We start from the raw sequence: 27,135 nt of genomic DNA on the forward strand, positions 1-27,135 counted from the left end.
TGGCTAACAAGCTTAACCATATAGCAACCCTAGTGGCGACTTCTATAACTTGTCGAGTCTAAGCTGGCAAACTAATTTACCATATTGCAACTGTTAACGGACATATTTTGTTGTTTTCAAGGGAATTAGTCTGACATCTTTGACTTCTTAGGTTTAACTTGGAAAAGTCCTAACTCAATAAGTTCTGTATAGTTCTGGGTCAAACAGTTTGAGAACGAAAAACGCTATTACACGTATAAATATAAAATACGAAAACAATAAACAAAGAAATATTTGCCAATTATCTATCCCGATGTTAAATAACATCATCACATTTTATAAAACAAAATGGAGGTACTAAAGTACAGCGAAAAGATGAACAGCTAAGATTTAGATTTGCGCGTTATAAATACAATACAAAAACAGACATCCGTAGTTTTCAGATCCCCCGCCGGCGCTTAACTACCATGAAACACACGGAGAAAACACTAAACTATAGGTCTGTAAAATTTGACAATATTTTCAAGTGACAGAGCTCATTTGTATTTTTGAGACATGCCTTCTGTTTGGCTTATTTCCGTTTGAAAGACGTAATTATCAGATGCGAAACAACTAAAACTCAGTGACCTATAACGCTTACATCCAATTTGTTAATTTCACGATATCCATGCCATACAAAACAGAAAATTTATTAGAGTAGATATAAACCGTCTACAGATATTAAACAGACCGTGAAAACACGTTAAAAATTTGAAAGTTTTGGTTAGAAGAAGAAACTCATTCAAGTTAAATTAAATTTCATTAAATCCAAATTTAAGTCCAAAACTATTACGACAAAGAAAACTAACTAATCTCTAGACCAGACGTTTTATTACACTTCATAACAAATACAAATTACATAGACCCTTCACAGGAATATACACATACAAACCCTGAAGCTCAAGATGATATATCTTAAAAGTGAAACAATGATTTCCAATGATATTTAGGAAACACAAGCAAATTTAATTACTAATACGTTAAATACTGTAACTTTTCATACTTCAACACATATATGACGCTAACAATACGTTAAGCCCCACCACCACCAATAACTCACCGGTAATTTTAAAAGCTTCTAACACTAAAAATAGGGTTTAGATACCAGTGGTAGTTACAGCACAGGTAGCCCATTGTGTAGCTTTGTGAATAACTACAGCCCACAGACACATTTACTACTGTAACTGTTCTGTACTTTCTGACACATCTCCAGATGACATATTTTCACGTTGGAATTAAATTACGAGATGACTGGATTAAGTAAAGATGTGGTGAAATCAACTGAGTTGGGTATTAAACAATTCAACCTACAAGAGAGCTGCTACACCAAAATGGACAACTACATTCTATTAAGGCCTAGCATGGCCACAATGTTTGTTTGTTTGTTTTTGGAATTTCGCACAAAGCTACTCGAGGGATATCTGTGCTAGCCGTCCCTAATTTAGTAGTGTAAGACTACAGGAAGGCAGCTAGTCATCACCACCCACCGCCAACTCTTGGGCTACTCTTTTACCAACGAATAGTGGGATTGACCGTCACGTTATAACGCCCCCACGGCTGGGAGAGCGAGCATGTTTGGCGCGACTCGCGAACCCGCGACCCTCAGATTACGAAGCGCACGCCTTAATTGTTAAAGCACTCAACTTTCGTAATCTGAGGGGCGCGAGTTCGAATCTTCGCCGCACCAAAAATGTTCGCCCTTTCAGCCGTAGGGGCGTTATAATTTAACGGTCAATCCTACTATTCGTTGGTAAAAGAGTAGCCCAAGAGTTAGCGGTGGGTGGTGATAACTAGCTGCATACCCTCTAGTCTTACACTGCTAAATTAGGGACGGCCAGCGCATATGGCCATTATTTAGCTTTGCGCGAAATTAAAAAACAAACAAACATTCTATTAAAATGGTCTACAACAGTAAAGACACTTGACGTAACGAGCAAAAATTGTTGTTTGGTTAACACCGTTAAGACAGGAAGCATAGAACTGACGATATTTTTGAATGATGGCGAGAAACCAGACAATACAAATCTAATAAACGTTTCATATTCTCCAAGACGGTCGTACGAAAGAATGGAATAATATAAAAATATTGTAAAGATTCCAAGGAGAAAACGTGAAACTAACGTACGGCAATGAGTTAGGTTATGTTAGGTATTTCGTAGAACACCAAGAAGGACAGATATAATCACATGTAAGACTACATATTGCACAAAAAATAAAAGTAAAATAAGTAAATAAGAAGAGAAACGAAAACAGTTATGGGTCAATGTTAAGTGTCAGGTGTACGATGCCAAAATCCAAGGTTCGATTCATCGTGGTGAACATAATGCAAATAGCTCATTATGTAGCTTTGTGTTGGAAAAAAAAAAACAAAAAAAACACGAGATAATAAAAGCGATACCAAAAAAGAATGAATGAATATAGAACGGGAATATTTTCACTGAATATCGGAAGTTTTTATGATATAGCATCAGAGTAATTCTGGCAAGAAATTCTATCGTTTCTCTCATCAGTGACTCTTGACAGGTTTGCGTTAGACGAATAAAATAACATTTCGAACGCACACCTTGCGTGTTTTACTTCCCTATTAACGCACCCTTTCGCTCAACGTGTGCGTTGGAAATAACATTATACTCTTCTAACGCAAACCTAACTGTATACAGTCAGCGAAGAGACGCGTGATATACATTATTGTCTTGTAATATCGCAAAAACTACAACATACAGACTATGCGTCGCCAGCATAAGGCGTGGTATACCACAAGAATAGATATATCCTGACTGATAAAAATAGCATTGAAACCAGGCCTTTGTATGTTATAAATACGTTCAGCGGATCTGATGAGCTCTGGTATGAAACGAAAAGCTTCGTCGGCTGTGGCGTGCAACACGCAAAATGTGTATTTGAAATGTTATTACGTTCGTTTTACTAGGAATTCATATAGGAGTAATAAAGAAGGATTTGTTAAAAAACAGAAGTAGTGTGGCTACGATGTAATACAAGGAAAACTTCTGATTTGAGGATCACAATTTGCCAGTGGGAGTTACGTACAACGAGAATTTATTGTGGACTTTCTTTTATGTCAAAAATGTTATTTAGCAACTGCTGCTACGAAGAAGAATAAAAGCTAAGATATTTTGTTCGAAAATAGTTATGATGTTCTATTCGTCTGTTCAGGCTCACGTAATGTGGAAAGTTTAATAACTGCAGTAGCTTTGGAGACACGCGCGTCACGAAACGTAGTTATTGCGTTTACGCTCGCGAGTATGCGCGATCGTTAAGCTCCCAAAGTTTTTCCTAACGTGCTGGCAAAAAAATATAGCCTACATGAGGTACAAAAATGGAACTATTCTTACTGTTTCACACGTAAGAATGCCTACATAAAATACAATTCCTCAAGTTAGAATTACTTAAATTAATGTTGCCGGTATACGGTTCTCATGCTACCAGTGTCCACTGAAATAAAACACCTTGGAATCTACTCTACTATATTTCCAAACTTCTTCGTGCAATAGACGCGGTAAAACGAACTGATAAAAGACAGAACACACTGTTCTTGGTACTGTTATCAAAGCATACAGTAGGTTCCATTAACTCGCTAAAACCAATCCTAAGTACGGAGTGCACGTGGGAATATAAACCTGATTCATATGACGCATGCGTGTGTGTGTGTATTGGTTTTTTTCCTGTTGCCGTGGAGTTCACGTATAATTTATTTCCTTTGAGAAGACGATATCTCGAACTGGTTCAAATATTGTTTCTTGATGGGTGTACAAGATGCATTCAAATATCTTCATGCACAACCCTATCAATAGGTTCGCGCACAAAAATATGTTTGTAACATTTAAGAGAAAATCGTTAAATGTGCGTACAAACAAATTTGTAATATTTCAGAAAAAATCGTTAAGTGCGCGCACAAACATGTTTTTAATATTCAAGAAAAATTATTTTGGTATGTGCAAATACTTGTATCATTACAGAAGAAATCATTTATTTGTGATGTCATTGCGTGCTTGGATATTGAATGAAACGTGGCTCTTAAGTGTCGGAAGCTTTCAAATCAAAATGTTCCAGGCAGAAAGGCACGATCTAAATACTCGTAAATAATAATTTCATTGTATTATAATTACTATTTGCAGTATACGAACTAGGTTTGAGATGAAATTACATATATACACACGTGCGGTTTGAATCGAAAGCAATATAATTTGTAATTTTACAACAGTCTAACTTGAATTAAAACCAATCCAAGAGGGGGGTTTGTCTTATATCCGTATTCATATATAGGAGTTTGTTTCAGTGCAAACACGCTGTTTATGGATACAATTTATACGGGTGTTAAAAGATTAACAGTGTAACAGGTGTTTACGTAGGTTAAACTTTCCAGATTTTAATAAACTAGAAACCATGTTGTATATAATAACCACAATTATCCCGAACGAGAAACAAGAAGTACACGAGAGCAAACATCAACCAATCAGAGCTCACTTGATCGCACTAATAGTGTAATTTAAGTATTAACTCGACTGTAATATAGAAACTTACTATCGTCTAACATCCTGTAGTTTCGTAGAAAATAATGGGGCAGAGAATCGAACTAGCAAAGGTGACCACAAAGAAGTAAGTTAGAAAATTCGTGTGTGTGTGTGACAACACCGCGTCATGCTTTCCAGTCTTTGAGGGCAAGGTTGTCCATGCGACACGTCATAACACAAAAAAGTACACTTTCTAGAGACCTGCCATCAGTTACGTAAAGTTTACTTTAACTAGAAACCATTGCCAAAGCTTCGGAAAAGCCTGTTTTTATTTTATCGGCAACCACTGTTCTGTTTCTCATAAAAAGTATTACGAGGAACACGATTTTCTCGATTTTTGTCGTGTTTTAGGAACTAATCACGTCTTTTTGACCTAACTTCACGAGTGACTTCATCTAATAATGGCTTTACTACACGTAACGTTGATTTAGCATCTAACAATACCTAAAGTACAGACTGTTGATTTAACATCTAATAACAACATCCAACACACAGAGATTTCTCAGCACTATTTTTAAATGTTCAAGCTATATTATATATCGTTGGTACAGTATTTCAAACGCAAAATAAAGATTGTTAATTTATATTTTCCTTATATAGTATGAAGGTCTTATTCTATCGGGAAAACTTAAGCTATAACTTTTTATCAAATCAGTACATCTTTGCGTCGTCGAGTTACCATTAGTATAATATGTAGTAACAATAAAGCAGGGAAATAAAACTTATTTAAACTGAAGCACTTGACGAAAAAACGTGGCTGCTTTATATATATTTGTGATAAATTTTTTACACTTTATTAAATCCGATGTTGATAATTTTTCAAAATAAATTCAATCAAAATTAAAAAATATATATTTTTCTGTCGCAATATTTTTTATTGAACCATGTGATTCCCAGCTGCTTACAAACGCGTCTATGTAGCAACATCTGTCAGCTTCTTATAATTCTATCTCTATGACAACTACCCTTTACAAAGCTGTTTATCCCTATGGCAATAACTCAAAGCTTCTTAAAAATCCGAATCTATGGCAATGATTGTAATACTTTGCATAATGAAGTTATTGGTTTGCATTAAAGGCGTCTAGTCTCTGGAACGGATAGACAAGCTGGCAACAGACACGATCCCTAAAATATGGTAATCTTAAAAACGTTTATCTTAAGCAAGAATACATACAAAATGTGTTATTTATAGATGACCTTATTCTATATAAAATTGGAGAACTGAAAGCACAGTTTCAGTTCTTAACTACGGTATTAATTTCTTTATGACTTATTTCGTGATGCACTTACCTTAAGTACTTTTATCAAGTTATTGTACATTTAAACCAGCTTCAATACTTTCTGACTACCATGTAGCTCAGAAGGATTTTAGCTGCAAACAGAACAACAGGTTGCATGAGGATTAGCAATCCATTTAGAACAACAGGCTGAATCAGGAACATCAAACCATTCAGAACAACAAGTTGGACGAGGAACATCAAATCATTCAGAACAGCAGGTTGGACGAGGAACAGTAAACCATTCAGAACAGCAGGTTGGATGAGGAACAGTAAACCATTCAGAACAGCAGGTTGGATGAGGAACAGTAAACCATTCAGAACAGCAGGTTGGATGAGGAACAGTAAACCATTCAGAACAGCAGGTTGGATGAGGAACAGTAAACCATTCAGAACAGCAGGTTGGATGAGGAACAGTAAACCATTCAGAACAGCAGGTTGGATGAGGAACAGTAAACCATTCAGAACAGCAGGTTGGATGAGGAACAGTAAACCATTTAGAACAGCAGGTTGGATGAGGAACAGTAAACCATTCAGAACAGCAGGTTGGATGAGGAACAGTAAACCATTCAGAACAGCAGGTTGGATGAGGAACAGTAAACCATTTAGAACAGCAGGTGGATGAGGAACAGTAAACCATTTAGAACAGCAGGTTGGATGAGGAACAGTAAACCATTCAGAACAGCAGGTTGGATGAGGAACAGTAAACCATTTAGAACAGCAGGTTGGATGAGGAACAGTAAACCATTCAGAACAGCAGGTTGGATGAGGAACAGTAAACCATTCAGAACAGCAGGTTGGATGAGGAACAGTAAACCATTTAGAACAGCAGATTGGATGAGGAACAGTAAACAATTCAGAACAGCAGGTTGGATGAGGAACAGTAAACCATTTAGAACAGCAGGTTGGATGAGGAACAGTAAACCATTTAGAACAGCAGGTTGGATGAGGAACAGTAAACCATTTAGAACAGCAGGTTGGATGAGGAACAGTAAACAATTCAGAACAGCAGGTTGGATGAGGAACAGTAAACCATTTAGAACAGCAGGTTGGATGAGGAACAGTAAACCATTTAGAACAGCAGGTTGGATGAGGAACAGTAAACCATTTAGAACAGCAGGTTGGATGAGGAACAGTAAACCATTTAGAACAGCAGGTTGGATGAGGAACAGTAAACCATTCAGAACAGCAGGTTGGATGAGGAACAGTAAACCATTCAGAACAGCAGGTTGGATGAGGAACAGTAAACCATTCAGAACAGCAGGTTGGATGAGGAACAAAACTTCCTTGAACTCACTTTCTGCTTTTATTTGTTCGACAATTTTCGAGACTACTCAAACTGTTCCTCAACTTTTCGATTTCCAGTACCCAAGGGGGTAACCATCAGACTGGTGTGGAGAGGTGGGGGAAGCAGCCCCAAAATTGGAGAACTTCTCCCCCATAAACCCCAATCGGAAATACAGTATTTTAAGACATGCTGGCTCCAAGTGGGATGAAAGTCCTATTTTCCTGCTCAACTGATTATTTGGCCCCTTTAGGCTTCTCCCTAAAATAAAATCTTTGAAACGCTATTGGCTTACCTGTACTTTTCTTGTTCCGTCAAAGTTTGACGATGATGCAGAGACATTATAGTTACAAACTTGTATAAACAATGAATCAGTAAAGACGGGCAAATATCACTCTTCCTATCAGTAGGAAATTAATACATGTAAAAATAAAATTTACCACTATGGCAACAAGGTTTGAAATTACTACCAATTAAATCGAAACTCTCGCGTGTTGCTTGCGGTCAGTGTGTGTGGGCGTATAACACTTGTAATATCAAAGGTTTGTCGCTACTTCAAGAAAAGTTGGGTCTTGTTTATTTGCTCTGCAGGGAATCGATCGTCGAGTTTAAGAAATATAAATCCATATCTTGCTGACCCCCTGTTGGACCCCAACGAAGAACAAAATTTCAGAAGAAACAACTAAAGTTTACAAGTTACTGCTACTAACAGCTGTGTCACAAAGTGATTTGTGATTCGTCCAATAAGCACTTCATATTAGGTTTCATGATGATACTATTAAAATTCTACTTGTTATGAAACCAATTTCAATTTTCTCTTCCTTTATTAGAAAAAAACAACAAAAACAAGTCTTTAACATAAAATTAATAACTTTAATTTGAATTTTAAAATTTTGGATGAAATGGCAAAGTTTAAATACTAACAACGTAAGGATTAACAAGGTAATTACGTGCTGGAATATATACTTGCAACAAAGAATATAAACAATGATCCCAAATAATAACATTCATATCCTTAAGTTAATGTAACTATTGTTAGATGTAAAGTCAGTGTAACTATTGTTAGAGGTAAAGTCAGTGTAACTGTTTGATGTTAAGCCAGACATTGAAAACTAACATATATTTTATTGTTTGTATCGTCAAACATATATTATAATATACTGCCATTATTTGTGGAATTATAAATACCTTATAAACATAAATTATAAATACCTTTGCTTTTAAACAATACTCATAAAAGGCAGCTAAAATTCGAACACGTAAATTTGTAAAATAAACAGCTAAAAATTATGACAACAATAAAAATAACAAAATACCTTTATCGTACCGAAATATATTACGTCGTATGAAGTTCAGAAGTCAGAATTAAGGTATCAATTATTTTTATTACAAAAAACACCCAAAACCAGACAGTTCGTTTTACTGACAGATAGATTGGGTCCTGTAAATCTAATCCTATACAAACCTTGTGAGCGTGAAACAATTACAATAAAACAGATGCTACACAAAAAGATATTTGAAGTAGCCTGATCACATGTAGCAACTTTCAGTATTGATCGTATATCTACCCAACACAGAAGAACTGAGTCGTGAATGTACATCAAACTCGCTGTGGGCTTTTTTGAAATATAGCTTTGTACTTTAAGGGACACATACGAGCGATTCACGTCTATTCTTTTACTCCATACGATGCGTTAAATTAGCTCTGTGGTTCTAAATATGATTTGTCAAAATTTAACAATTAACTGTCGTGTCACGTCAGATACTATGTTCTTCAAAAATACAGGTTGATAACGTAAACGAATATTTCACGATGCCGACATATTTTGACATTATGTCAAACCAAATTACCTTCACTACCGAGCCCCACCTACTACAAACAAAGATTCGTCTTTGAAATATGTTTCGTTCTATAAATACAACATACAAAACAGTTCAGTAACTAATTATTGAAAAATAAGTGATTAATGTAGTATAGTACATCATATTCATTCATTCAAAATAGCAATACACAGACGGACAGACAGACATATATACACAAGTTAAAATTACGCGTATACAGATTTACGTATTTTGTATTAAAACTATTTTTGGAACATCATTTTGTTCTTATAGCCCCTTATCTATACGTACAATTATACCATACCTGTCAATTGTACCCTGCAATGTAATTTACAGATCGAAATCCTTTTTGGCTATGTTGCAACCTATAACAAGTCATCACACTTTTCTTAGCAAGGCTAGAGGCAAGTAGGCTTATACCAAGACTTTTGATGCACGGTCCTGGGTCTTCAAGTTGATCCATGTTTTTGTTTTGTTTTCTCAATGCCATTATGTACAAGAGATACACCCGTCTTAAAAAATTCAAAATCCCCCACCTAAGCACATCTGTACGATATGGGTGTACAAAGATTTTGAGCCAGAACGGACTGATTAAACACTTTTTTCGAAAGCGAACAATATGCAATGGTATCACACCGCACTATCTAAGAAATGTCAATATCAAAAAGTAGTTCTGAAACATGTAATCACGTAACTAACTTATTTTCATAATTAAAATTGCTTAATATAACATACTAAACCCTATACAGGCGAACGAAACTTCAATCCAATAAAAATCTATATGGCATAAAAGTTATGAATTCAGTACTAAGAAAACGTGTATATAATGCGTGTGATATACGTATATACACATCTGTAAGACTTAAGGTATTAACACAACACGTCATGTAAAAAAACGAACGAAATAACTAACTCTACCATCCCTTTAATTTTCAAGTATTATAACAGAATACAAACTTTACTTTAACACAACTATTAACAGACGACACACACTGGCAAATTCTTTATAGATCAAAGAGTAACAGACACCATATCCTAAACAAGCTGCAACTGGTATGGCCAGTCAGAGCCCAGGGCTAACTGTCTCTTGTTCATACCTCGCTACCCTAAAATCACGTTTCGCACTTTGGGGCTGTGGGTGCGCTACAAGAGTGGCAGTCAAATTCCAATTCGATTAGGATAACCCAAGATTTGGCAGTTGGTACTGTTGATTAGCTGCCCTCCCTGGTTTTTTTATTTCAAAATTACAAGCAGTTGTTATGGCGTGAACGCCTTTTGAAAGTTGGGAAAGTATGAAATAATTAAATTTGTCAAAAGATGTTCTGTTAGGCCTAACGTGATTTCTTATACCCAAATTACGGGCAGCTAACGAAAATATTGGGTTGAGGAATAATTCGTGAGCGTTTTTTCAAGTTAAAAAAATATATTCATAAATGAAACACTTTCGCAAAATATTTCATGTCATTTGGTAGATAATTTTTTGCTCTAATAGATAGTGTGTTTGATTTTCATATGTCTTTAACTTTTGCTTTCATTTTCAGCTCATTAAATGGACTTTCAAGTGGACAAAATCGAGCATTTTCGACACCATCTGCTTTTCGCATTTAATTTCTTGCAATTTCGTTTAAAACAATGCATACTATATACCTAGGTATTACATGAAATAAAGTATCATAATAAATGTTTTGGGTGTAATGTGTTCATGTATTGAAGTATTGTATAGTCTTGCATGTAATGCTTGAAAGAAATTATTTAAAAACGCTCACGAATTATTCCTCAACCTAATAGTTCTTGTGCAGTTTTCCACAATTTAACAGGTTGCGTGTGTGTCTGTTTGTTGCAGTTGAAGTGTTACACGGATAAAGAGAACCATCTTATTTAGTATTCTTTATAACACCTTGGAAATATCTTAACAATATATCTAAATGGCGTTAGATTAAGAGTACATAAAATACAATAGAATAGAATTCTAGTGAACATAGATGGTTAACAATAATGTATTGGCGAAATAACAATAGAAACAGTCTATGAGAATAACACCAACGTTCACGTAATCTAGTGACGAAATAACACTAGAAACAAGTTAGTCTATGAGAATAACACCAACGTTTAAGTAATGTAATGACGAAATAACACTGGAAACAAATTAATCTATGAGAATAAATAATTTCCTAATTAGATGTGACAAAAAAAGTGAAATAATTAGCCTTAGGGAATAGCCCGTAAACTTTTTTTTTTTTTTTTTTGCCTTACTAATGAAACCAAATAGAAAACAAACTGGCTTAATGAAACAACATAAGATACGATTTAAAATGTTAACAAAATAAGGCTAAAAATGTATTACGTTAGGCAGGTGGTTTTGAATTTGAATGGGCTGTAATGGTTCCGTGTAAATTCTTATCTCGTTTTGTTGAGGTTAAAATGGTGGTACAGAAAAGATTTTAGTTGGTCGTAATAACGACAAGGACGTGTTGGAGCGGTTACGAAACATAAACCACGCGCAAAATAAAAATTTGAAGTATAAAAAAGTTGTTTCCTTTTTTTCTTACAGTTCTGTTTTGACAGGAAGTAATTACGGCACAGAAAAGAGTTTGTTTTCTAACACTATTAAAACTACACTAATTGTACTCACTGCACATGTATTAACATCGCAAAATGGAAGATTTAGAGCTAATTGTTTTTTGTTTTTATACTGGGATAAAATATTATGGCTATTAACCGTTATATAATAACGAAAATTTCCTTAAATGAATTATTTCCTATTTGTTCTATTACAAGTGACGCGAAACAAATAAAGATAAAACTTGAATACATCCACAGCACTCTAGTATATTCGAGATTACAGGGCGTTTTTACGGATTAGTATATCTCCAACGTCAAAAACAATGCGAGATCCTCAAATAACGAATCCGTTTTCATACCATTCACTGCTGAGTACCGATAAAGCATATAGACTGCATACTATTGAGAAATTTTTAAGTTATTGGTTGTCACAATAATTTGTATAAAGAACTGGCCTAAACGGGTACGTGATATCACTCACTTTCTGCACGAAATAGACAGGAAACTTCTACAGAACTATATACAAAACTGATGGTTTGTTCTAAGTTTTTTTGTTGTCTGTGACTCGTACACGACCGACAACGTCGTAGACCCACGAGAAATTCGATGCACAAATAAGTTTAGAAAATTATTTTAAAACCAACAACCGGTGTTAGAACAATTATCTAGAAAGCATCGTTTAATTTACTTAAAAGTGTAAAAAAAACAAAAACGGATAGAATGTTTCTGGTTTGGAGCCCAAACAATGGCGTCCAGCGAACATTTTGTGTTGTTACCAACAAAGAGACGACACAGCATTTTTAAATTTTACTGAAATGTCGTGTCTCTTCTCTATCCCCAGTTTTGTTTGTTGTTGTTTTTTATCTTAAAGTAAACTACTACAGAGTCTGTGTATCTTTAAGGTTTCTTATATAACATATATTCTGGTCAGTCTAAGATCAGTTGTTTTGTATTAGTCACTATGCGATAATTATTTTTATATTTAACACTATTACAGTCAATTGGAGATCGTTTTGTGCTTGCCTTTTCTGCACTGCTTTGAGACCAGTCATATTATACGTAACACTAGTTAGTCGTTTGTCGATCAGCCGTTCTGAATTTAACAGTATTGTGGTTACTTGTGGATTAGAGACTTTGTTATTAAGCCGTTTTTATTGGTTCGATACCACTGTTTGTTGCATGGAGCCAAGCCGTTTAAAAGACAGCATCTTTATGGTTACTTCGGAAAGTATTAGTTTTATATAAAAACTTCTCGTTCACTTCAAGACTGATCAATGTACACGGAAACTACTTTCAGCTACACGAAGCATTTCCGATAAAACATTCGCAAGTAACTTTGAAAATCGTTTCGAAATACCACAGATTTACTTGTAAGAGAAGCCACTATGTTCATGAGGTTTCAGGTACTCACCAACTTAACAGAATCACATTGAGCCATCTAGCGCTCTACATATGTTTCCCATTGTCCAGCAATGAAGTGCCCTTTCTCCAGATAAATTTAAACAGATCCGACTACAAGTCGCGAACGGTATAACTGGAAAAATTTGAGTGTTCAACGTGCGGTTAAAGCACTATTACTAGTGTTGGCTACGTAGATATAAATATTTTATCCCACATAAAGATTATATAAGTGGAACCTACGGTTCAGTGTTCGATAAACTATGACGATACAATATAAACTAACATTATATGAAGAGAGAAGTACAGACATGTACGGTATTTGTTATCTAGACTAAAATTGTGTTACGGATAAAAGTACGGTAATGTGAAAATGCTTGTAAATATGAACTAACATTACGTAAGAAAAAATACGAAAATTTACAATACTTGTAATATGGACTACAATGATATCAATGGAGAATTATATAAATGCACATTATATATAATACGGTCTAAAATTATGTCAAGAAATCAGTGATGTCGAGAAACCCACTTGTTGAGAAAATATATGCAAAAACGGCTCGTTTGGGTTGAGAAAATATTTTACCTAGAAGAGCGAACAACGTTTCGACCTTCTTCGGTCATCGTCAGGTTCACAAAGAAAGAGGTAACTGACCGGAAGCTGACCACATGTTTGAAAGGGGTTGTGTAACTAAAGTGTCGGAATGTAGAGGGCGGTATACTATGAAAAACTACACTGACAAACACCACACCAACATTATTTACAAAATACAATGTGATAACTGCCACGACTTCTATATTGGAGAAACAAGTAGAAAAATGGAAACCAGATTCAAAGAACATAAAAAGTCACCTTCACACGTTTTCAAACACTGCAAGTCAAATAAACACAACATAACCATAGAAAACACTCAAATACTAAATAAAGAAACAAACATAAACAAACGCAAAATTAAAGAAGCCTTACTTATACAACAACTTAAACCAAAATAAACCAATATAAAGGAACACCTTTATACCTATATTAATATAATAAAATAAATAAAATTATATATTCAAACATCTAATACCGCCCTCTACATTCCGACACTCAGTTACACAACCCCTTTCAAACATGTGGTCAGCTTCCGGTCAGTTACCTCTTTCTTTGTGAACCTGACGATGACCGAAGAAGGTCGAAACGTTGTTCGCTCTTCTAGGTAAAATATTTTCTCAACCCAAACGAGCCGTTTTTGCATATAAATATGTCAAGAAATGTACAATAGTTATAATAAAAATCGATATTAGTGGTCATAAACAGATTGAGAGAAAGAGAGGAAATGTTCTGGTTGTGACACGTATTGAACAAACATGGTGTCACTTGAAAGTGTTTTATCCGAACTAAAGCAATAAACATATGTTACCTATAGATGTACACACATAGATTTAGATAGATAGTTATTTATTCATGTTTATATATGGGTTAATAAATATACCTACTGTAAGTAGCCTCAAATACTGTAATCCGTCAGACATATGAAATACACTAATTCATATTAATCAGATTAGAATAAAAATGTACCTCAATACCATTCCACATGTAATGGACGTCATGCGGCGACGGGTGCGCGGGCACATTCACGTGAGCATGGTCAGCCATCATGGACATCCAATGTACCAGGCCAGATGAGGGTGACACTGGCCGCACGGAAGCTGTTGGGCTGGCGCCTGTGAAACCAGCCGACTTAGCATAAGTGTCTGAAGGAGGGGGCCACACCAAGGCCGTTTTCTATTTAGGGAAATAATGAGTAATTATAAGAATATGAGCACTTCATAAAATGACACTTGTGTCAAAATAAACAATCATATAAACGCCATAAGTATAAATATTTAAAAATAAAAAATTCTGACTGTTATTAACCGAGTAAAGAAAGTTCATTTAAAAAAACGCAATAGGAGACAATAAGATATTAAAAGTCGGTTCTAGTTTTATTAGAATGCCAAAAGAAGACAACGGTTGTGTAAACAAAAACGTTGCTACACGTGAACCGTGGTATTTATATCGATATCGTAAACATTACCTAAAAATAAATAAATAAATAAATTAGGTCACAATACAACCATCAACAACTGGACAATTTACACATAAGCAAAAATTAGTGAAAACATGGGGTGTTGGGGCTCAACAAAAGAGGTACTCGTTACAACTCCCTCCCCCATTCTCATCCCCTAATGTCCCTGACCTCACCCGCAGCACGTGAAACGAAAAGAATGGGGACGGGTAAGGGAAGGAGGTAGAGAAATAGTATTACAAAAATTTACCGAATACATAGAGCCTGATCCGATAACACCCAATCTTGGAACTGCAGTGAAAGACTCAAAGTTCTTGCCGGAAAAGTAGCAGTGATGACCACCATAAAAACTCCCCGACCCTGTGCTTGATCCAGACGAGGGCGGGGAACCACCAAGGGCGGTGGTCAGTGGGTATCCTGGCTCCACGAAGCTGTTCTCCTCTTTGATGGACACGGCAAGGGGTGATGTCCGCGGACACCTTACGAATCCTTCATCAAGGTGGTGGAGTTCCAAACAGGACTGCATGTGCTTAAATAGGAAGCTCCTGCTTCTGTGTCTCGTGCACGTAACTTGCCAGACGGGGAGACCAGAGGCACTAACGACACAGAAATACCGCACAAAACAAAACACTGCCGTCTCGAGCAACTTGCAACGTCTTAAAGACGCAACCCAAGAGGCACGAGTGCGAATTGGTTGGCCACTGAGAGAGATCTGGCTGTCTGAGCCAACGCAATCATTCACTCCAAGCTATGTGGACGAACTGATTAGCCGCGTGCTTCAACTAAGAACCGCCTGCTACCCCGTTCTGCCTCTTGTTTTACACGAGCAGTCAGTCGTCAACTGCGCTCGACTACGTCCCGAACCCTGCGGAAAATTACGACGTTTTTTTTCCTTTTTCGGTTTTCGTTCTCAGCTCCTTTCTGACGGCCACAGAACAGTCAACTCAGGTGCTGTGCTGAAACACACAGACTAGTTGAAGAGCGCCACCGTCTCACTATTTGCTCTGATTTTCCAAAACTTCAACTGCCGGACTCACGTCACGTGCGGTAGCTTCTTGGCCGCCCCGTCACACAAAATTGACACTCCTAGCAGGCCTTCCTCCCCTATCCCCCCTCGAATTTCCTGCAGGGTCCTTTCTTCTTCGACGATGGCACGGATGGATGCTCACGCATTTTACAGATTCGGTATCAAGGAGCGAATGGAAACGATACACGGTCCGAACCCCCACTTACATTAGACACTTGGTATAGCTTCGAAAGTGCGTGTAGCTGTGTTCCTCAGTACGTCTGAAAACAGACCTCCAACCCCTTAACAGTGCGCCCCTTCCCCAACAGACCACTGTACAACATTTGTGTTTAAAGCATCTAATTCAAATATGATGTTCTTAAAATAACCTGTTATTGTAATACACACTATGTCTAACTTATCATTAAGTTGAAAAACGTGTGTGTACGTGTTTTCTTACAGCAAAGCCACATTGGACTATCTGCTGAGCCCACCGAGGGGAATCGAACCTCTGATGTTAACGTTGTAAATTCGTAGACTTACTGCTGTACGTGTGTGTACGTGTTTTCTTACAGCAAAGCCACATTGGGCTATCTGCTGAGCCCACCGAGGGGAATCGAACCTCTGATGTTAACGTTGTAAATTCGTAGACTTACTGCTGTACCAGCGGGGGCTGAAAAACGTGAACCATTAATGTAACCGTATAGTTTCATTAACATATTAGACTCTTTTTGATTAATGTTCGTTTTATTTTGTTTGTTAAAGTTAAGCACAAAGCTACACAATGGGCTCTCTGTGCACTGCCCACCAGGGGTATCGAGCCCCAACTTTTTAACGTTGTATGTCTGCAGACATATCGCTGTGCCACTGGGGGCTCGGGTTATTTTAATAAGAAATAAAAATCGTAATCCTTTCATAACACGACTGAATTTAAAATAAATAAAAAAATGTTTTTAGAATCGAAGAGCCTTGGGCGAACTTTCCAAACTTTTGACTTCAACTAGCTTTGAAAAAAATCTCACAATCCCAAAACAACCAACAGTATTTTGAGAAGAAACACATAATCGCCTGCCCGTGGGCAGGGAGTGGGAGCGATAATACCCCTAAATTTCGCCGTATATACACAAAACACATTTAAAAGATGTATGCATCAGAACACCATAATAATACATCATTATCAGTGAATATTACAAAACAATGTATTCGAATCATGAAATCATAACTTTTCCCAAATCACTTGTTTATCAACTGTAACCCTAATTTTTTTTTTTGTCCATGCATATTTTATATGCACATCAAATAAAGGTAATTACGATCTAATCATTACAGGTCTTTTGTTTTAGTGCTAAGTTATATTAAATATCAACCAGCCCAGCATAGCCAGAAGGTTAAAGAGCTCGACTCATAATCTGAGGGTGGCGGATTTGAATCCCCGTCACACCCTTGGGGCGATATAATGCGACAGCCAACCGCACTAGTCGTTGGTAAAAGAGTAGCTCAAGAATTGGCGGTGGGTGGTAACGAGTAGTTGCCTTACACTGCTAAATTATGGACGGCTAGCGCAGATAGCCCTCGTGTGGCTTTGCGCGAAATCCAAACAACAAGAAATACCTCTAACCCGTTTGTTGCACAAATCTGGCTGCTTTAACTTCCAAGTTACTTTTTATGTCTTAATAATCACGAAATAATTTACATCAAAAAGGAAAGCAGCAGGTAAAAAAATGCGTGAAATAGTTGTTAAGAATATTAAACCACCCAAAAATCTTATTATTTTTTATTTCTATTTATTTATTTACTTTTTGTAGAACTAGAATATAATCAAGATCCGCCAAGAAGTCACCTTTTAGTGGCACCCCCTAGTGTTGACTTAGCGTATTATTTGTTTTGTTCCCGTTATCCTAAGTTTTCTTTGGTTTTAATACAGGTTAAGGCAGACTTTTAGTGAATAAATTATTTCAACGATTGAACTGTTTAATGGCTCCGCAGAAAATAGGAGATTATTTTGGAAAATTTCAAAACCTCATCATCAATAAATGATCATTAATTAAGCCCGTACCATAAGCGAAGTTAAAATATTATCGGAATATCTTAATATCTACATATGTAGATGACAGTAAGAATAATCAGCAGCGTTTTTTAATATGGGAATTCAGCTTAAATTTTGCCTATTCATAGAATGACGTTTGAGTGGAACAACCAATCAGGTACGTCTACAAATGGACGTTGACAGACTTAGTGGCAATCGTAGTAACAGTGAGAACAGTCAGCAGTGTTTTAATATGGGAAATCCAGCTTAAACTTTGGAGTTTGAATGGAACAATCAGTCAGGTACCTCTATAAATGGACGTTGACACTCTTAATGGTAACTGTATTGAAAGTAAGAACAGTCAGCAGCGTTTTTTTTAATATAGGAACTTGAGCTTAAACTTTGAAGTAGGGATGGAACAACCAGTCAGGTACTTTTTTCGTATGAAGAGTTGATGTTTTGGAGCGGCTGCAAAATTTGACGGAACTTACTTCGCTGAGATCAGTTACTGCTACAAATAACTAACTGAAATATTATAGGAAGTTTAAGTCAACACTAGTTATTATTAATTGTAACTTAGATTGAAGAAGTTTTGCAACTTATTCTGGTGGAATTTATCATTTCAATGATAGAACTTTATCATTAAAATCACGATAATAAGACTATTTAGGGTTAAGCCTTGAGGCTCACTTTACATGATAAAAGGTCCTACAGTTTGTTTTGAATTTCGCGCAAAGCTACACTAGGCTATCTGCACAAGTAGTTCCTAATTTAGTAGTGTAAGACTAGAAGGACGATATCTAGTCAACACTGCCAACTCTCGGGCTACTATTTTTCTAACAATCGAATAGTGGGATGGATCGTAACTTAATGACACCCCTACAGTTGAAAGGGCGAGCATCTACGATAAGGAGGAGTCAAACCCGCGACTCGACAGCACTTTTAAACACCAGGCCCCATTTGTATATGCGTGCTACTACTATATGACTAGTAGAATATAAGTAAGGTATATATGCATATTTCTGAAAGATTAACAACCTGACTGTGAGGGTGTCTGTCTATGTAACACGTCGTTACTTGTTTTATTGTACATTTTCATGCCCTCAGTCTATCCAGGTCAACGCCAGACACGACCAGACAGTTGGGGCTGGTGGAACCTTTCACGTAAGTCTTCTATATTACTTGTTTCAAAGTAAATCTTTGTAGATTTTTTCCTGGAACATTCCTTGTGCTGTCAATTAACTCCCTTTCACCTCAGAAGATATGAATAGCGTCGTATTCATACACAGTGCGTTACAGGCTTCATAAACAAACACTGTCCGGTGTTAATGGTGTTTTAATTCCAGGTTTCTCGCTCAAGTCGTCAAGGTTGACTGCGAATTGGTCTTGCCTACTACACTCTCAGAGTAAGTCAGCGTCAACGGCCTCGAAATTAATCTCTGGGGGAGGGGATATTTTGGAATAATACGAGGAATAAACAGATGCAAATAAATTTGATGAAGGACAGAATGAAACAGTCGTTAGAAACAAATATTTAGATAACGAATAAATACAACATGAAAAAGTGTATTAAGTCTTGTGCATAAAGCGAATAGACAGATAGGATGGGTAGAAGATGGATAGTTTAACACCGCACGTGTTTAAAGTGCTTACATTTATAGAACTGTTGTTTTTTTCTTGTTTGGCCGTGACTACAGTAACTGCACGTAGCCCAAGCCACTGTGACCATTTTTAACAAATGCTAGTATTCATCGATTTCAACATGTGACAAATTATAATAAAAGAACGCATGTCCCACGGATACAAAACGTGAGATTTGCAAAACAGTATTATGAAACAATACCTTAGTTTATAAAATCGAAGTACATATGATATGAAGTTTGATCTCTGTTTGTTTGTTTGTTTTTGAACTTCGCGCAAAGCTACAAGAAGGCTATTTGCGCTAGCCGTCCCTAATTCAAAAGTGCAAAACTAGAGGGTTTGGAATTTTTCACAAAGCTACTCGAGGGCTATCTGTGCTAGCCGTCCCTAATTTAGCAGTGTAAGACTAGAGAGAAGGCAGCTAGTCATCACCACCCACCGCCAACTCTTGGGCTACTCTTTTACCAACAAATAGTGGGATTGATCGTCACATTATACGCCCCCACAGCTGGGAAGGCGAGCATGTTTAGCACGACGCAGGCGCGAACCCGCGACCCTCGGATTACGAGTCGCACGCCTTACGCGCTTGGCCATGCCAGGCCCAAAATATCTACTGCTAGTAGTTGTGTGTGTTTGTGTTTTTCTTATAGCAAAGCCACATCGGGTTATCTGCTGAGCCCACCGAGGGGAATCGAACCCCTGATGTTAGCGTTGTAAATCCGAAGACATACCGCTGCACTAGCGGGGGGCTCAAAACTAGAGGGAAGGCAGCTAGTCACCACTGCCAATTCTTGGGTTATTCTTTTACCAAGGAATAATGGGATTGATCGTACATTATAACGCCCCCATGGCTAAAAGAGCGAGCATGTTTGGTGTGATGGGGATTCGAACCCGCGACTCTCAGATTACGAGTCAAACACTTTAACCACCTGGCCGTTTGATCTCGTAACTAAGCCTTTGTGTAGAAGAATACAGTTAATTTATGAGACACTACTGAATATTAAGATGTGGCCTACGATTTAAAAAAAAATATTGTCTGTTCGTCATTAAACACAAAGGGCTGCCCGTGTTCTGAAAGTCGCGAACATCAAAACCTGAATTTTAGCGTTGTAAGCTGTTAGACTTTCTGCAGATCTATCTAGGTCTGGTTATACTGACCGCAACTCTCAACTTAAAATTTATTCCTAATTTTCGAAAGACGAATCCAAAATTCGACAATAGCAGTATGTGTAGGTCAACAGATTCTGCCATATAGGTTTTCACAGCCTGTAACGCCCCCTGTTGGCTCAATGTTAAATTTGGGGACTTTCAACGCGAACAGTTGGAATTAGATACTCTAGTTGAGCACAGTGCAAATAGCTCGTCGAAGAGCTTTAATCTTAAAAAAAAGAAAACGCCCTACAATCTAAGAGCCTAGTTTGCTTATTGATTAAACATAATGTATAACAATTTAGTTTTTTTATAGTAAATAAGGTTTGTTTTAAGAACTAATCTTCCATATTGTGAATGCTCTAAATTGTAATTAAATAAATCTAAACCGATACGTTTAGTGAAAACACAGATTCCACCTGGCGACAACTTCTGATCTCATAGTTGTTAGCTGAGGGTTTATAACTCAATCCTTTAACACCCTTCAAATTCCACCGCTGTTGTTTTTTTGTTTTTGTTGTTTTGGGGAGGCATATCCTTCGACAAAATACAAAGGGAAAGGAGGGAGTGCCATATTATTTCTTTTATGTCACAAGGTGCTTTGACTAATTGCCGCCCAACATTTAAAATCACCTGCGGTTTGCCCCTGAAAAAGAAAGGCCCACCTTTCGAAAGTGCTAGGGTATCGTATCCTTGTATTAAACTGTTTTCTTGAAGCACGCGTGTTTCTAATATCGTGAATACGGTAAAACTGGTATATACAGCCCCCCCCCCAGTGGCTCAGCAGTATGTCTGCGGACTTACAACGCTAAAAACCGGGTTTCGATACCCGTGGTGGGCAGAGCACAGATAGTCCATTGTGTAGCTTTGTGCTTAATTCAAAACAACAATAACAATGGTACATACAGTTTTCATCACAGCAAACGGTAATATATACGTATGCATGACGGTCACATTTATTTCTACATCAACTGTTTAAGAATAGGAATATCAGGATATTCTGGTCTGTTAAACAGTACTGAGGTTATGGTTGAACAGTATTTCTGTCAAGTTTTTTTTGTACTGTTAAACAATACTGACGGCAAATTCTTCTGGGTGGTTGAACAATATTTCTGTCAATATTTTTCCAGTCTCTTAAACAATAGCGACATTAAAATCTTTTGCATTGTTGAACAATACTTCTGTCAAGACCTTCTGAACTGTTAAACAAAACTGACGTTAAAATTATTTGGATGATTGAACAATACAGCAAAATCTTCTAGACAGTTGAAAAATATTTCCATGAAGATCTCGTCTGTTAAACAATACTGACGTAATTAAGATGTTCTGGATAGTTGAACAATATCATTGTTAAAATCTTCTGGAAGGTTGAACAATATTCTAAGATATCGAAATTTGATGTACTACAAAACAAAATTTTGAAAAATCATGAGTGATTTTAGAATACCGACTTTTCTTTTTCAGGTGTGAACTCAGAAACTTATTTGTAAGGCTGTACATTACGTCTTCTTATACTGTGTGTGTGTATAACAGATCAATAAATGTGAAAATTATTTGGAAATCAAACGGAATTGATACGCTTGTATTGACTGACTATATATTATTAGATAAAAATAAATAACCATCACATAATAGTCGACATAAGTAAACGTGTGTAACGTCAACCGATTAAAAATATTTTTCATATTAAAACAAATGCTTGTTTGTACTTAATCGAAAAAAATCGTGCAATGAACTGTCTTCCCTGTACCCACTGCACAGAACGAACTTCAAATTTTAGCGTTATAAGCCCTTTAAGACAAAAGTAACTCCTGTCGATACACCTTTATTCTACGCACGAGCTGTTTACTGAGTGACGAATTTAATATTCTGAAACTACATTTTAGTAACGATTAAAAGAAAATATTAAAAGACCAAATTTTTCTTCTTTTTTTTTTCAAGTCAGGGGCCCTCTATGGTCAGGTTAAGGCATTCAACTCGTAATCTGAGGATCTCGGGTTCGAATCTCCATCACACCAAACATGCTCGCCCTTTCAGCCGTGGGGGCGTTATAACGTAACGGTCAATCCCATTATTAGTTGGTAAAAAAGTAGCCCCAGAGTTGAAGGTAGATGGTGATGACTAACTGTCTTCCATCTTGTCTTACATAATAGCGCAGATAGCCGTCGTGTAGCTTTGCGCGAAAACCAAAAAAAAAAAAAAAAATAGTTTTTACGTGGGACTCAGTTTTCTTTTATTGATGTGATGAAACGTAAAAAGAATCGAAATAGGATTTGACATTGTAGTTGTTCGTCTTACACTAAACGTACACAGTGGACTGCCTGCGCTCTGTCCACTACAAAGAATCGAGCTCCAGGTTTCAGCGTCGTAAATCCGTAAATGTAGCGCTGGAAAAGGGTCTGAACAAAAGCGTTTAGATTTTAAGCGACAAATTAGACGTTTGCAAGCATTACCAACTAATTAACTGCCCTTAAAAAAAAGAAGAAACCGAAAATATAAATGCGCGACACAAAACAACGATAAAAAGTAAGAAAAACAAACATTTACATTGTTTTTTACGTGTTTATTTCTATAAAGAACAACAATCAGTAACACCAGGTAGTTAGGGAGCGCTTGACTGGTAATCCGAGGGTCACAGGTTCGAATCCCCATAACACCAAACATGCTCGCCCTTTCAGCCTTGGGGGCGTTATAATGTTACGGTCAATACAACTATTCGTTGGTAAAAGAGTAGCCCAAAAATAGGCGGTGGGCGGTAATGACTAGCTGCCTTCCCTCTAGTCTTAAAACTGCTAAATTAGGGACAGCTAGCGCAGATATTTTATATATATTCCCGCAAAAATACGCTCCGCACTTTGGAACCTCGTCCGAGTTAGAAGAGGGACAATGAACATACCAGTATCCGATTAGATTAGACCACCATCTGGAGTTGGTTGCTGTTGACAACACCCCAGTATCCGATTAGATAAGACCACCATTTGGAGTTGGTTGCTGTTGACAACACACCAGTATCCGATTAGATTAGACCACCATTTGGAGTTGGTTGCTGTTGATAACACACCAGTATCCGATTAGTATAGACCATCATCTGGAGTTGGTTGCTGTTGATAACACACCAGTATCCGATTAGTATAGACCATCATCTGGAGTTGGTTGCTGTTAGCAACATACCAGTATCCGATTAGATTAGACCACCAACTGTAGTTGCTGTTGACAATACAGCTGTCTTCTCTGTGGTCTATAAGTTGGAACTTAGTACAGATAATATTCGAATAACCTTGTACGATATCCCATAAATAGTTTAATTCAACCAGAAATTTCCTCTCTTTTTGTTTTAAACTCGTGATAATCACAGAAACGTGGGAATGAAATCGCCACTGAAACTTACGTTAAATATGTCTGTCCTTATGAGTTCAGTTTAACAGCTGTTTCATTTTGATGGCATGAAATTGACAGTCTCTGGTTTAACAGAAACACGGGTCATCGTAATTGGAAAAAGTGACGCTTCTCGCTCGCAGGAAAATAAATTTAAGGATAAAAACTAACGTTTAACCAACACAACACTGCTTAACTACAGCGTTTTTATTAGAGTGCTTAGCTAGTGCTTTAACTACGCTGTTTAACTAAAGTGTTCATCTACACTGTTTAACTACTGTGTTTTATCTACACTGCTTAACTAAAGTGTTTATACTGTTTTAATTAAACTGTTTAACAACAGCGTTTTAAAGACACTTGATGTAAGTTATCCGCGAGAAAAATTGAAACATAAAAAGTTTTAACGTTCTATATTGATGATTATGTCCATTTGTCTAGTCTCATGGTAACACACCAAGCCACTGATTTTCAGTCTGTTTGTTGTTTTGTATTTCAAACAACGACACGATGTTTCGGAGAAAAGTAGAGCTCACTCGTAGATAAGATCTCAGGTTTCGTTGTACAACAGCCTGAGATAAGAACATGTACCAGCTATCTCAGGTTTTAGCTACACGATAAACTGTGTTTAACTCGATAATTAGACCACATATAAACCATCTTTTCCTTTCCTTTGGTGTTTTCAGTTTGTCTTTTTATTGTCACGTAATGAACAGGATATTACGTCTCACTTGTTTTAAATTCTAAACAGTCTACGATTTGACACGGTACTTTTTTTAATGAAGTTTAATTAGTTGTAAGTGGTGCACATGCCTTCTTAAATTATATGCTGAAACCAACAAAAGCTGTTATTATCTAGAAAACAAAATGTCGAAAAGTATTTGGACTTCAATAGGCGTGTATTCAGACCAGTAAACGACGTACAATAGATTGATTAACCTTTACCATGTTTGAACTCACCAAACACGTAATAATTAAGGACTAAACTATTTGTTATAAGCATACGGCAATAAATAATACACGTATTATAAAAATAATGAAATAGACGATATTCTAAAGTATATGATGAACGACAGAACTATTCTAAACACAGCAAATAAAGATATTCTAAATATATTAAAATGAACAATATTATAAGTATTTAAGCCACTATTTGACATGTTTGTGTGTGTTAACACTTATAACCGGTGAACTGCTGGACCGATTGTCATCAGTCCGGGCACACACCTTTAAGTCTGTCTCACTTTCATCACCTCTCAGCTAGTGTAACATGGAACGAGGAATAACATATAGTTGTAACTAGGAAAATATCGTTAACAGGGAGAGTGCGGAGTGACGAAACATGGTGTTATAATATTTAAAAGTCACAAAGTAAGACCAGTATATTCAATTAGCTATACTAAATGTAGGGTTTTTATCTTTGGTTTGCGTTGGCGGCTTGCACTAATCAGAAGTTAATATTAATATCAACACACTTAAGCATATACATACACGGAAAAGCACTGTATAAAAGACATACACACTATTTAAAATATTGTTGCCACCACATAAGATGAAAATATAGAGGCTGAATAGTTTAAAATATTGTTGACAACAAATAAGACGCAAGTATAGAGGCTGAATAGGTTTAAAATATTGTTGAAAACAAATAAGATGAAAGTATAGAGGTTGAATAGGTTTACAAAATTGTTGACAAACAACAGATAAGAAACAAGTATAGAGGCTGAATAGGTTTAAAATATTGTTGAAAACAAATAAGATGAAAGTATAGAGGTTGAATAGGTTTACAAAATTGTTGACAAACAACAGATAAGACACAAGTATAGAGGTTGAAGAGGTTTAAAAAATTGTTGACAAACAACAGATAAGACGCAAGTATACAGATTGAACAGGTTTAAAATATTGTTCACAACAGATAAGACGCAAGTATACAAATTAAATAGGTTTAAAATATTGTTTACAATAGATAAGACGCAAGTATAGAGGTTAAACAGGTTTAAAATATTGTTGACAACAGATAAGACGCAAGTATACAGGTTAAGTAGGTTTAAAATATTATGACAACAGAGAAGACGAAAGTATAGAGGTTGAATAGGTTTAAAATATTGTTGACAACAGATAAGATGAAAGTATAGAGACTGGATAGATTTAAAATATTGTCGACACCAAATGGCATGTAAGTATAGAGGTTGGATAGGTTTAAAATATTGTTGACAACAGATAAGATGAAAGTATAGAGACTGGATAGATTTAAAATATTGTCGACACCAAATGGCATGTAAGTATAGAGGTTGGATAGGTTTAAAATATTGTTGACACCAGATAAGGTAAAAGTATAGAGGTTGGATAGGTTTAAAATATTGTTGACACCAGATAAGATGAAAGTATAGAGGTTGGATAGGTTTAAAATATTGTTGACAACATACCTCATGGGGTGTTGAATCCGTTTTACTTCACCTTATAGCAAACTAAATTAATTTAGGTATATGGGTAATACTACTATATGGCGAAGTAAAATCAAAATACCATACATATATTATATACACTTCACCATTATGACAGCCCTTGTGGTATTTCTTTGGTTTGCTGACCCAAATTGTGCTTATAAGCCTTAAACAGACGAAATTCCAGTCCACAGCAGAAAGTACGGCCAATCAAGAAATGTATTAGACCTCTACGTCATAGATTCCCTTTTCAATTTCACCTATGGTGAAAAATAAATCTTTAACATATATACACAAGTGTTAACTTCAGACAAAATTCAACTGTTCAGCACAATGGGTTTTAGGTATCGTACAAACTCTGGTAAATCATTTTTCATATAAAACGAGTTTAAAATATTATTACCATGAGACGAGATGCAAGTACTGAGGCAAATATTATAACAAAAACCGAAAGGACCACATCGATTGGCCCACAGACAAAAATCTGCAGAACACCACATTTGTTCGCATATTGAAAAGTGATGTTTCA

At 36.4% G+C, this 27,135-nt stretch overlaps 1 protein-coding gene across 8 annotated transcripts in view; it reads right to left on the reverse strand.

Annotated features, from left to right (window-relative positions):
• Positions 1-27,135, reverse strand: part of LOC143230575 (zinc finger protein rotund-like) — a 288,029-nt gene that overhangs the window by 174,231 nt on the left and 86,663 nt on the right. For 3 of the 8 annotated variants that reach the window (XM_076464368.1, XM_076464366.1, XM_076464365.1), the window contains exons 1-2: positions 15,219-18,712; positions 14,479-14,685 (exon numbers count right to left, since the gene is read on the reverse strand). In XM_076464368.1, coding sequence (XP_076320483.1) covers positions 14,479-14,685; positions 15,219-15,494 — 483 coding nt within the window. In that variant the 5' untranslated portion in view covers positions 15,495-18,712. Of the gene's footprint in view, positions 1-14,478; positions 14,686-15,218; positions 18,713-26,713; positions 26,867-27,135 lie in introns of those variants that run through there. The other 5 variants (XM_076464372.1, XM_076464373.1, XM_076464369.1 and 2 more) reach the window with 2 other exon arrangements.

The sequence above is a fragment of the Tachypleus tridentatus genome, chromosome 10 (assembly GCF_004210375.1).
Source record: "Tachypleus tridentatus isolate NWPU-2018 chromosome 10, ASM421037v1, whole genome shotgun sequence".
NCBI lineage: Eukaryota > Metazoa > Arthropoda > Merostomata > Xiphosura > Limulidae > Tachypleus > Tachypleus tridentatus.